Source organism: Cervus elaphus, chromosome 10, assembly GCF_910594005.1.
Source record: "Cervus elaphus chromosome 10, mCerEla1.1, whole genome shotgun sequence".
NCBI classification, from domain to species: domain Eukaryota; kingdom Metazoa; phylum Chordata; class Mammalia; order Artiodactyla; family Cervidae; genus Cervus; species Cervus elaphus.
In genome coordinates this window covers 41,569,561-41,581,767 of record NC_057824.1, presented here as the reverse complement: position 1 = coordinate 41,581,767, position 12,207 = coordinate 41,569,561, and the positions used below count along the sequence as shown (strand labels likewise).

Here is a 12,207-nt window from a genome sequence, read left to right as displayed (position 1 = left end):
CATCTTGAGAGCACAGAAAGGTTTTAACTTCATATTTATTACACACTCACTGTAGGCAACTGCCAACTCCTCAAAACACAAAGTTCAGCAACACAACTTCACTTTCAAGGGCTTCAGATATACCTACTGTATTTTGTGCAAACATTTAGAAGAGAACAGTAATTTAAGATAAACAGGACACTTGAGGATTTAGGAAGGGTATCAGTATAAGCAAAGGTTCTGAGCTGTGAAAATAACAATCTTGCCGGAAAATCTCTAGTCCTTAGTCACCATATATTCAGTCGTGTTTTTAACCTCTGCCTTTTGTATTTTGCCACTTTATACTTTCAGCTCTTTGAACCCCTCTTGCCTCTGGTTCCATCTTTCTACTCACGATAACTTAACACTTCTGGGAAGCATTTTAGCAAAGCTACTTTAAAAGCATGAAAAGTCCAAAGTGTGCTCGGGAAGCAGGAATGCTTCAAAACTTTAGGTTATTTAAGTCTTATGCTTAATGACAGGGAACTACTGGAAATAAATTAAAATACATCCATTAGAAGAAATTATTAAACTATTAAAATTTGTTTTTCAATGAATATTTAATAACAAGATAGATAACATATGCTTATCTAATATTTTTATATCACTGAGGGTAAAGCAAAATGTCCTGTTTACTGGGTAAGTATGACCTGCTGTATGTGGACACTGCAGTGCAATTTAAAAAATACTGTAATTATAATTTCAGAACTTCAGAATCTGAATAGGTACCAGTGTTCTCTCCTTTTTTAATATGGGAAAAGAAAATCCTTTGAAGATCATTTGAAGCTTGGACCAAAATTCCATAGCTGTATTATTAGGATCACTCTGTAGTCTTCAGGATTCAGATACAAGGGAAGCTTCAATTCAACCTTTTAGAGAAGACATTCCAGCTCTCATGATCTCATCAACCAGGAGAATGTTGGTGGCAATCACAGTGCTGAAAAGGGGGAAAAAAATCAAGACAGCTCAGGTTTGAGGTATGAACTCTAATTCAACTCAATCTCCAACTAACTTGTGCAAATTATGTCAAATTTCCCCCTTACCCCTCCATACACAGAAGGATAGCTTCAGTTGCTATACTTTCGCCTGATTACATTTTCTTATGGAAAGAAAATTAAAATGTACCAATTTTAAAGAGTATGAAGATTCCCTAAATGTTATTTTACAGTTCTGGCTTTCCCAAACTTACCAGGAGTGAAGAAGCTGTTTCTTTACACAATAGTTATCCCATATGCCTGCTTCTGCTGCTACCATTGGTTCACCTGAAAAGTAATTCAGTCTTCTTAAAATCACATAGAGCAGGTTCATAAGATCAGAATGCTGTCTAAAAGAACTAATAAGAGTATTCTGTGTGCTTTTACTCCTCAGTGGTTACTCATTTCCTCTAGTATTAACTATGAGAACCCGAAGTTCCTCACTTAGCCCAATGTTGTATTACAGACCATGACTCCTATGCACAGCAGCTTTGATGAGTGGCTGACCTCTACTTAGAATACTTTCAGTGACAGGAATGCTCTAGTTGGTTGCCAAACATTTGCACATGTATCTTTTTCTGGAGACATTCTTATTTGTACATATTAAAGTACAGCACTTGAGCTATAATCTGGCAAGATAGGCTTATCATTTCCCTCATTCCAGAGAAACCTTTATTAACTGGGAATCTGGGAATGACATATACACATTATTATATAGAAAATAGACAAGAAGAACCTACCGTGTAGCACAGGAACTCTACTCAATCCTCTGTAATGATCTATATGGAATAAACTCTAAAAAACAGAGTGGATATATATACCCACTGATTCACTTTGCTGCACAGCATAAACACAACACTGTAAACCAACTACACGCCAATAGAAATTTTAAAAAGAAACCTTTACATTAACTTGAATGTAAATGCTGTTGTCCACAATAGGTCTTCCACATACTGCACAGATGTATGCACATCTTCCACTTTCTACTTGTATGATCTGTATTACACTGGCCTAAGATCAGGGCCTTAATCATTTCATTAGGTTTGGTTCCCTCTTCCAGCTTTTGCTAATCCTTAGCCTGTTTTCACCCATAGATATGATCATCAAATGTATCACTTTAATCAAAGTCCCTGATAAAAAGGTGAGTAAAGCAAGCTCAATATGAAACCCTTCAATATACACCTGAACCACCTACCACAACTCAGCAACATCACCAAATCTGTACTCTACTTATAGTATCTAGATCTCCCCCTTCAAATGGTTGCATCCTCCTTACCAGTGTTCAAGTCCACACCCACAAGCTGACCGGATTCTGAATGTTCTGCTTGAACTTTAACTAGTGTTTCCTGAAGGTCAAAACCGGAGTTCTGAGCAAGAACCTAAAGGAAACAAATGTAACTATTTAAAGATAGGACCTACTAACTGATAGTCAAGTCTAAAATAAATAGTATTTCTAACTTAACAGTTAAAAAAAACTTTTAATGAATGCAGACTGATATTAATGTTCACTTTACACAATGGCTAATATACATCACTAACCCATTCACTAATCCACCTCAGTCTCAGCAATAACACTAGCCATAAACTGTACTTTCAAATGAGCACACGATAGAAAACCAACATAATAATCTTTCTCCAACTCTCTGTGACCCCACAGACTGTAGCCTGACAGGCTCCTCTGTCAATGGGGACTGTCCAGGCAAGAATACTGGAGTGGGTTGCCATGCCCTCCTCCAGGGAATCTTCCCAATCCAGGGATTGAACTCAGGTCTCCTGCACTGCCGGCATTCTTTATCCTATGAGCCACGAGGGGAGCCCATATTACTCTTAGTTTAAAACAAATAAAAACAAAAAGCAAGCTTGTACCCAAGGATAAGCCCTACACTACAACTTCAGATAGTCAAGCCTCCTGTCCAGAGGAACCAACACATTAGATATTGAGAAACACCTGTTCTAATGTTAGGGTGAAAATGGATGCAATCTATTTATTCAAAATCCACATTATGAAAAAACCCACATTAGCAAAAGCTTTCATCGGATGAATCACTCTGGTGTAGTTTAGAAAACTGTGAAAAGCATTCACACCTTGGGGATAATGAGCAACGCATCAGCAAACGCCTGAACCCCAAGCTGGGCCCTGCCCTTTACGCTGGGCTTGTGTTTGACCAGGGCTTCTGCCATCGCCACTTCCACTGCGCCAGCGCCTGGGACTACACAGCCTGTTGGGTGAGGGAAAGAGGAAAGTGCTAAGATACAAAGAACATAAAACTGTTGAGTCAATTATAAGGAAAAATATACATAAAATTAAAACACAGGAAAGCCATTAATTTGAGAATGCCATGTAACCGCAGCAAGTTTAATACTGCATTTGAAAGCGATACAAGCAACATCTCAAACAACAGAATGATTTAAGGAGCACATGGCAAATCCTGCAAGCTTTTAGTTCATTTGTATCCCCTTTTTAACAACAGCATGCTATGAAAAAACTTAGCATACCATCATAGCCATTTTAAAGGGAAAACTTTACTTTTGCATGGTGTCTGGCTGTGTAAACTACTGACAAAAAGAACACAGTATTCAGCCATGCCTTTTAGACTAGCAGAAAGAATAAACACAGGGAGCATCTTACCATCATCAATAGCATTTTTAACAGCCCTCAAGCCATCTCTTATTGCGTCTTTGATTTGAGTAAGCGTGTGCTTATTTGGTCCTTTGATCAATAATGTGACAGAGCGAGGATTGTTACATTTCTCAATAAAGGTGAACTTCTCTTCTCCCTGTGTGAAGAGGGGGTATTTTAAAAAAACAGGATATGGTTGTGCAAGGGATGACCAGAGGAGAGGGGCTTATGGAGGAATAAATGGGGTATTAATCGGGCACCACACTGATCACATTAAAGCTAACAATTTCTGTGAAAAAAGGTCACATAAATGAAATGTGATTTTCCCATCAAGGGCTTATTGTTACTATGCACAAGTCATCAAAATGTATGTAAACAAAGCAAAAACACTACCCTGAGTTTGGAAGAATTCTTAACTACTGAAGAATTCATGAACCAAAAAGTAGTAGTATTTTGGGAAGAAAGTACACTTACCAATGTATATTCATAGACAAGTCCTGCATGTCCCAAACAATCAGGATTTAGGTCATCAAGAGAATTTAGGGCTATCCCACCACAAGCAAGAGTCAGCCTGAAATATTCAAGTATTTTAAGGGAAATGCAGAAGTGCTTTTATTAGTTATATCTAGAGGTTAATTCTTTTTAGAAAGCAATCTTTTTCAGAATTACGTACTAAAATCATGTTCTAAAATATATTTTACGTAAGCCTTTCCATTTGCCACCAACCAGCTGAAAACTGGTCTTTTCTCCTAACTCTCCGTTTAAACCACTCTCCTCAAGTCAGTAAATACTCCTCTGACATGAAATCTAAAGGCACACCAGAGCTCTGCGGGAGAAAGCATTCTCTAAAACCCTTGGTGCAGTCTCTTGATAAGGAAAAAACGATACTATATAGGTCATCATTTAAAAATAAAACAAGTATATATCAACACTCATAGCGGCACTATTCACAAGAGCCAAGGTAGAAACCCAAAGAAATGTCCACGGACAGATAAATGAATAAACAACACGTGGTATTATTCATCCTGAAACAGAAATGTGATCCCAATACATGCTACAACATCAACTTTGAAAAGATTACATTAAGTGAAAACAATCCAAATGCAGAAGGACAAATGCTCCATGATTCCCTTACATGAGGTACCAAATTCATAAGAGACAGTAAGTGGACTAGTATTTACCGGCAAGACTGTGTACAGTTATTGTTTAGGAGTACAAACTTTCTGTTTGCAATGGAAAAACTTCCGGAAACGAACAATGGTGCTAGGTGCACAACAATGTGAATTTCACTTTATGACACTGAATTATATATTTTAAAATTATAAATTTCGTATTATGCATATTTTGTAAAAACAGAAAATTAGAAACTCACAAAAATAAGAGGGAAAAAAGGAATAATCCAAGTTAACTCCAAAATAAAGTGAAATTCCTGTCACACAGATAATCTGCCACCCGTACCTTTCCATGTTTCTCCTTTTAGCTCTGCGCAGAGCTATTATGCCTTCTTTGGCAAGAGCATCTAAGGAAAAGGGATCAATTCCCTGTAAAAACAACAAAAGAAGTTTCAACATTTTACCTTTAAAATACAAATAGATACAGACTAGTTTATAAAACAAGATTTCTCACCTTTTGATTAATAACAACAAATCCTTTATCTGAATCACCACAGACTTTCTTTTTCAGGTCGATTATTTTTTTAACTCTGTCTTCAATGAATTTCCTTTCAGCTTTCACTAATTTCTCTCTCTCCTCTGCACTCTTGTAAAAAAAGCCAGAATTCACTTCTCTAAAAAAGAAATTACAGACGGGGGAGGAAATATTTAGCAAATGGTCACCAAGCTCCAATCCCACCCCCTGGTATGCTTTCAGAGGCTATTTCCTAGAATTTTCCAAATCCCTGGTTGAGGCATTTTGCCCTTTTGAGTGGAGACACTGAGTCTTAGGGAAATAAAAAAAATGACTTGACCCAAATGCCAAGCCTTTCCCATTTCTAAGGAGCTATAAACTCACGTTTTTTCATATTCTAATGACACGTTGCATGTGAGGATGTACGCATCTTCTACTCTCTTCTTCATATCAGGATGCCGTGCCCCGTGGTCCAAAACAAGACCTCTGATTAAGCTGTTAAAACATGTAAGAGATTATATTCTTACTGAGTTCCAGATGGGGGTGTAAAATATGCTAACAAAATTAAAACACTGAGACTGTATTGACAATTTTCACACAATTAACTTTATTACTTGAGTTACTTGAATACGACTTTTGGGTACTACCTAAGAAGGTTCAATTGTAAAAACGCAAAATTCCAGAACATGATAAAAACAAGCCATTCAAATTAAAGCCACAACCCTTTCTTATACAGAAAATTCTCCACAGAAACAGTCACAATTGGTTGCTATTAAACTGGTGATCACCTCCTTCTAAAAATGTTTTCAAACTAGGTCTCTGAAATAATTATCTCTGAGATTCCTCAAAGTCTCCTATATGCTCTGTACTCAATAGTTCAATAAATGCCAAATGACTGATGTAACTGACTTTTCAGGATCATTCTGACTATAAATACATAAAATTGACTTCAAGAGGTAATACTGCTAAGTAAATGATAACTTGTCTAGGCAACATACAATAATTCAAAAAAATCAGGCAAAAATAGGTACTGTGTAACCTTCAAATGTGTACTCTTTTAAGTATTTCATAGAATTCTAACACCTACCTTGTATCTGTTTCAGATTTATGTTTCATCTCCATGATCTCAACCATGAAGAGATCAATAGGTTCATCTTGTTTTTTAATGGCCAAAATGGAGTCCACTACAGCCTGCAAGAGGAGTATAACCATTCAATGAATTTGATTTGTGGAAGTTGAGACATTTATGGTACTTATTCTTCACAGATGTTTAAAGCAGTTTCTCGTCTTTGAAAATCTCCAAACTGATCTAAGTCTTTTTCTACATGCTAACAGAACACGATGCACTGTGTGTAAAGGGCTGAGTAATTTACATTCCTGAAACCTCCATTGTAATTCAAGAATCATTGACACCTCTATAATAAAAAATACTGACACAGGAAACTTCTTAATAATAAAATCTCCATTTTATAAACCCCCTTTACTGAAAGGTCTGATTATACCTTTGTAACCTGGCCAGGAATACTATTAATACTATTATTTTCTCACTTCTTCTAGGGACACAGATCAGGTTATTACTGCCACAAAAATGAACTTTATGGCTGACCAAACACTTAGTTGACACAGTATGACACTGTGAAGAGTTTAAATAGCACTTTCTAGTTGCAATTAGTAAGAATACGGATATTTCCAGTTGCCAGGGGTTCTCAGTATAGGCGTAAAGTACCAGACACATGCCACACTTAACACATACCTCTGTTAAGACGTCAGCGAGTTCAGCATGAACTTTAGTACGTAGAGATGTTCTGGCCACGTCTATAAGTGTTTCCCTGTCCATCTCTTTGCTTACTTTGACTTGTTCCAAAAACTGAAGTGCCTTTTCCTTTGCAGCTTCAAATCCTTCTGTAATTATTCTGGGATGAAGACCCTATGGTAAACATACAATTACAAAACCACTACTAACACTAGAAATCTTCAGGTAGATGCAACTACAGTTCATTACAAAGCAAGATGTATGAAAGTTTACTCTGCATCATTCATACCCCTAAACACAATTAATATCATGTGCTGACTTTCTGAATACATTTAAAAGGATAAACAGTCCTTTCAATGCAGAGGGAAAGAACAGACATTACTCTAGCACAGGGTCAAAGCCAAGGGAACTACAAAGCACTCTTGGGTGTTCACTGTGCAAACCACAAGGGAAAATGCCCAAAACGCGAAACTGTGTCATGACAATGTGGCTATTACATCTCTTCTACAGGTAACCTGAAAGTAATTCACATCATTTCCTAATGAAAAACAGGGAGACTCTGTTTTTCAGACTCTCTCTCTCTTCCCAAGAAATCCTTCCTACATCAGATTAGTACTGAGGTTTGCTTTACCCTTGGAACTACTGAAAGTTAAAAAAAATTTATGGCATTCTTAAATTTTGTTGACTTTTTCCTTAAAAATATGCCATCCTGGATATCCCATTTCTAGATCTCAATTATTAAGCCATGTTATAGACATATAAAAAATTATACATGGAATGCAACTTGATTGAAAAAACAAAAACCACCTTTCAGGCAAACAAAGATTCTACAATTCATTGAGGATCACAATAAATTTGTGTCAGACAAGGATACAGACTCTGGTTCCCAGATTTAAGCCCTTTGCTCTTTACATTCCATTATATGGCCTCAGCTACTATCAGCACATCAGTTTGTAGGAGTCAAACTGAGATTATTTCTTATTGACAACGAAGTATCAAAGAAACACAAGAATCATGTATACTTCAGAAATGTAGAGATCCGCCTGCTTCAGCAGCTCTCCGATGATGAGGACATTGGAAGTAGTACCATCACCAGTTATGTCATCCTGGGCTGTTGCTACTTTGGCTATTAAGGAGGCTGTTGGGTGTTGAATTTGCTGCAAGTAGAGAAAGAGAAAAATTCCTTAAACAGCTTAAAATGAAAATAGTCCAAATATACCTTAAAATGTGTAAAGGGCTAATCTATTTGCACAAAATGTCAAAGTATCCAGCTACAAATTGCTCTGATTAAAAACATGATTAGCTATTCTGAGTTATCAGTTTATGCTGACAATAACATTTTCATGTATAAATTTACTTCTCAGATTATCTTGATTTTATCGATGAGGAAATATGAGGCCCAGTGAAGGTTTACTCAAGATAATGGAGCTAACAAGTAATAGCAACAATTTCAAATCCATGCAAGCCTCTTTATGACAAATGTAGGATTCTTGTGAGAATAAACCAAGTGCCTTTTAAAACTGAAAGCTCAGCAGCCCAGTTATCATTTGGCACTGCAGAAACAATTTAAAACGGGAAAAAAAAAAAAAAAAAAACTTAGCCTCTTTAGCAAATATTACCACAGTGGATGTTAAGTCACTGTGGAACAGTTCTGGAAGAACAGAATATTCTTTATGTTTGTCACCCACAGATTCTTAACTACAAAGTATCCAATCATGGCCCCTGCACAGTTTTTGTCTCATTGTCCTCTACTACAGCCTTTTATGTCTTTAGGGACACTGACCGTTTTAAGAATCTAAGCAGACTAGCTTATTAGATTAGGTAAAATTAAACAGTCAGGTAAAGATGACTTTTCTGACATCGACTTTAAACTATGACTCCTATTTTTCTCTGCAAGCAGAGGCCACCACTTAACCCACCAACAAAAACTACACCTTCCAGGTTAGCTAATCCATATTGAAGATATTAACAAAACATCTGGACATTGAAGGGATGATACACTATTTTTAAAGCCTTAAATCTTATTCTGAACTCAAAACATAGGCAAGTCATTTCCTTTTCTAGGATTTTAACTGTTTTGGGGAACTCAGGGATGAGTAAAATGACTGCTCCTCTCAATAACCTCAGATTCTTAGTCACTGGGACTTTAAAAATGGTAGTTTTATTTCTCCTTCAGATGGTGGTGGAGAGGTGTGATGTAACACAGAAGAACTGTTGTTTGAAAAAGTATAACCATTCTGTGGCATTCTGCCTATGTCATTCCTCTTAGTTCTTTAGGTTTTATTAGGATTTTAATTAACACCCTTTAAAGAAAACCTTAAATGGTAAGAGTAGGGGATTCAAAAGTACGTTTATTAGACTCCAGGGCTCCTCACTATTCGGTACTATCAATAATAGTACTGATAACATTTTTTCCTACTCTTTCCCACTGTCTGGAAAACCACCTGTTGAGAGTAAAAATCTTCCTACAAATCAAATGTACTACGGAAAACCAAGACACTTTGGATCTAGGACAGCAGCCTCTCACCATTTCATGAAGCAGCACATTTCCATCTTTAGTGAGTTTGATGTCTCCAGCACCAGAAACAAGCCTGTTCAATGGGCAGAAATGAATCGCACTGTGACTTTATCAATGGAGATCAAGTTAAGAGGCCCTTAACAATCGGGTTTTATCCAGATCTTCAGGAGCTGGGGCCAAGGGGTTGGTTCTCTGTACCCCGCTAACAGGGATGGCGCAGTGCCCACCCTCCTCCTGTCTGGGAAGCAATCTGAAAGGGCGCTCAAGTCCCAAGCGCAGGGGGGCGCCGCGCACGCGGGCAGCATTGTTCTCGGCGGAGAAGGAATCGAGCACCAGGAAACGACCAGGGTAAGAAATATGACCCAGCCGGGACAATAGGGGTAAGAAGGGCAGCAGTGGCGAGTTCACAGGCCCGGAGGCTGCTGGCTCCAGGCCGCGGTCCCCGGTGCAGACCCGCGACAGCGCGAGGTGCACGGTGCCCGCCCGCCCCTCCCCGCCAGTCCCGCCTTACATCTTCATGGTGCCCTTAGGCCCCAAGTTGGTCCTCAGCACGTCCTGCAGCCCCCGGGCCGCGCTAATGTTGACCGCCAACGCCGCCTGCGCTCGGGCCACCTCGGCCTTGGGGTTCAGGGTCTTCACGGCCGCCATAGCTGACCCAACAGAGGAAGATAAGGGGACGCAGCGTGGCGAAAAGCCCCGAGCCGGTTCAGCGTGGCTGGGCGGTGCTATCCGGGTCTTCTGGAACAGTCGGGCGCGCCGGGCCCGCCCCCAGCGTGCCCGCGCGCCGCCGCCATTGGGCCGCGGGCCGGCTGGCGCCGCTCATTGGATTGCGGCCGAACGTAGCCCCGCCCCTCGCGTCTGCTGCGGCGCCATTGCGGTCGGGCAGAGCGTGTACCCATGCGACCGGCAACCGGGTCTCCTGAGGCTCTGGTGTCGCAGGTGGTTGGGTTCGGGCTTTGTGCACCCCGGATCTGAGGACGTAGGCGGAACGAACTTGTCGGCCGCGTGCTTCAGGGCGTGACTGGAGAGGCGGCTGCTCTTTCGCGGAGGTCTCCGGCCTTAGGGTGTAGGGTGGGCCTCCTCCATTGCGCACTCGCGCCGTTTACTTTTTGCCTCCCTTTTTGAGTTTATCCCGGTGACCAGAGTTTTCTGGACTATGTACAGTGTGCAGGACGTATTCTAGGTGCTTTGGCGGTTACACAGTGGACCTGAGAAGGACCCTTGCCTAGTGTCCTAGGTGTCTTAGGCCTGGGGAAGAAGAAGAGATATAAGGCAAGATGGAAAGTGCTAGAAGCCTTTAGAAAGCTACCTGATTGGGGCGATGACAGTTGAGAAGCAAGAGTCGGTCCACCCTTCGGGCTTACTACACAGTGCTGAGACCTCAGGCACTTAAGGCAGGTTTGAAAACTCAAACTTGGCTAAGCAGTGATGTCCAGCCAGCCTGTGAGAGGACTCCCTTATTCTGACAGATGCCCCCAGTTGTTTCTAGTATCCAGTTCCCGACCCCCACCTAGATACCAGGTAGTCTCTGATATTTTGTTTTATTTTTATAGGTCATAGCTAAAATTGTTCAGAATGTAGAAGGTGCCAGAAGGTATATGACGAAAAGTGTTTCTCCCTCTACTTAAATTTTCTCCTGATGTATATGTACCTTTAGATACTCTGAATTTCCCAGATGCTGTCTGGATTTCTAAATAAATATGTGTATAAATATTTTTAAAAAGCCCCACCCACTCCCCAAAATGGCAAATTATAATAAACACTGTTGGGTGTGTCACACTTAAAGTATCCTGAAGATGGTAACATATCAATATAAAAATGAGGGGTTCCTCATTCTTTTTTTTTTTTTTTTGGGTTCCTCATTCTTATGTTTAAGCAGCTGCATAATATTCTTTATAAGAATGACCTGACTAGCCAGTCACCTACTGATTGGCTTTTAGGTTGTTCCCAATCTTGTCTTTCTAAGGCTGCAGTAAATATCCTGGTATGTAATGCTTTTCAGTGGCTGTTTATATTTGAGAATCACAAAAGCATGTGTATGAGTTACACAGTAGGAGATAGATGATTAGTCCTGAAGATCCTTCCTTAATCCACAAGAAGTACATAGCCTAGTTAGATAAACTTGTAGACAAAGACAATGACAATGAACAGTAAAGATTCGGATGTTGTAATTAAGGGATGAATGAAGTGCTGTGAGCATGAAGGTATTAACTCTGAGCATCAGGGAAGGCTCTTTGGAGGAGGTGAAGTTTTTTGTTTTGCTCACTGCATGACAATTGGGATCTTAGTTCCCCTACCAGGGATCGAACCCCGGCCTCCTACACTGGGGGCCTGAAGTCTTAACCACTGCCAGGGAAGTCCCTGAAGGAGGTGAGTTGTGAACAGTAGGTAGATACTTTGCAGAAGAGAGCCTAGGAGAGTGGTATCAGACAGGAAGACAGTGGGAGGGCCTGTCAAGCCCAACCAAAGACGTATGCATAGAATGAGGGGGAAAGGTTGCAAGAGACAAATTCAGGGAAGTAGCTTGTCCTGACTGTCAGGGCCTGGTTTGCGAGTTAAGATGTTTGAGCATATGCTTGCTGGCAGTGAGAAACCAAAGAACTAATGATGAAGATATTGGTGGAATGGAGAATGAACTAAGGGAGGACTGAGGATAGGGCAATCAGAAAGGTTTTGAAAACTATGTGTAGAGGATGAT

General features: G+C 40.0%; 1 protein-coding gene and 2 non-coding genes across 3 annotated transcripts; all 3 read right to left on the bottom strand.

The window, feature by feature from the left end:
• Positions 1–17: 17 nt before the first annotated feature.
• On the bottom strand, positions 18–10,262 carry CCT6A (chaperonin containing TCP1 subunit 6A). The gene is made up of 14 exons (XM_043914865.1): positions 10,021–10,262; positions 9,519–9,582; positions 8,014–8,148; positions 6,992–7,165; positions 6,326–6,429; positions 5,623–5,733; positions 5,239–5,398; positions 5,071–5,153; positions 4,087–4,183; positions 3,622–3,769; positions 3,078–3,211; positions 2,269–2,371; positions 1,208–1,280; positions 18–955 (listed from the first exon to the last, which is right to left on the bottom strand). The coding sequence occupies exons 1-14, from the start codon at positions 10,155–10,157 to the stop codon at positions 883–885; spliced, it is 1,596 nt and encodes a 531-aa protein (XP_043770800.1). The 5' UTR covers positions 10,158–10,262; the 3' UTR covers positions 18–882.
• On the bottom strand, positions 3,439–3,579 carry LOC122702353. The gene has a single exon (XR_006343222.1). It is a non-coding gene; the product is annotated as a small nucleolar RNA SNORA15 (small nucleolar RNA).
• Positions 7,299–7,432, bottom strand: LOC122702355. Its single transcript, XR_006343224.1, has one exon. It is a non-coding gene; the product is annotated as a small nucleolar RNA SNORA22 (small nucleolar RNA).
• Positions 10,263–12,207: the final 1,945 nt, after the last annotated feature.

Coding starts and splice junctions, on each gene's coding strand:
- CCT6A (XM_043914865.1), bottom strand. CDS start 10,157: ATGGCGGCCGTGAAGACCCTGAACCCCAAGGCCGAGGTGGCCCGAGCG. Junction 9,583..10,020: donor CCTAAGGGCACCATGAAGAT/GTAAGGCGGGAC, acceptor CCCATTGAACAG/GCTTGTTTCTGGTGCTGGAG. Junction 1,281..2,268: donor GGGTGTGGACTTGAACACTG/GTAAGGAGGATG, acceptor ATTACTTTTCAG/GTGAACCAATGGTAGCAGCA.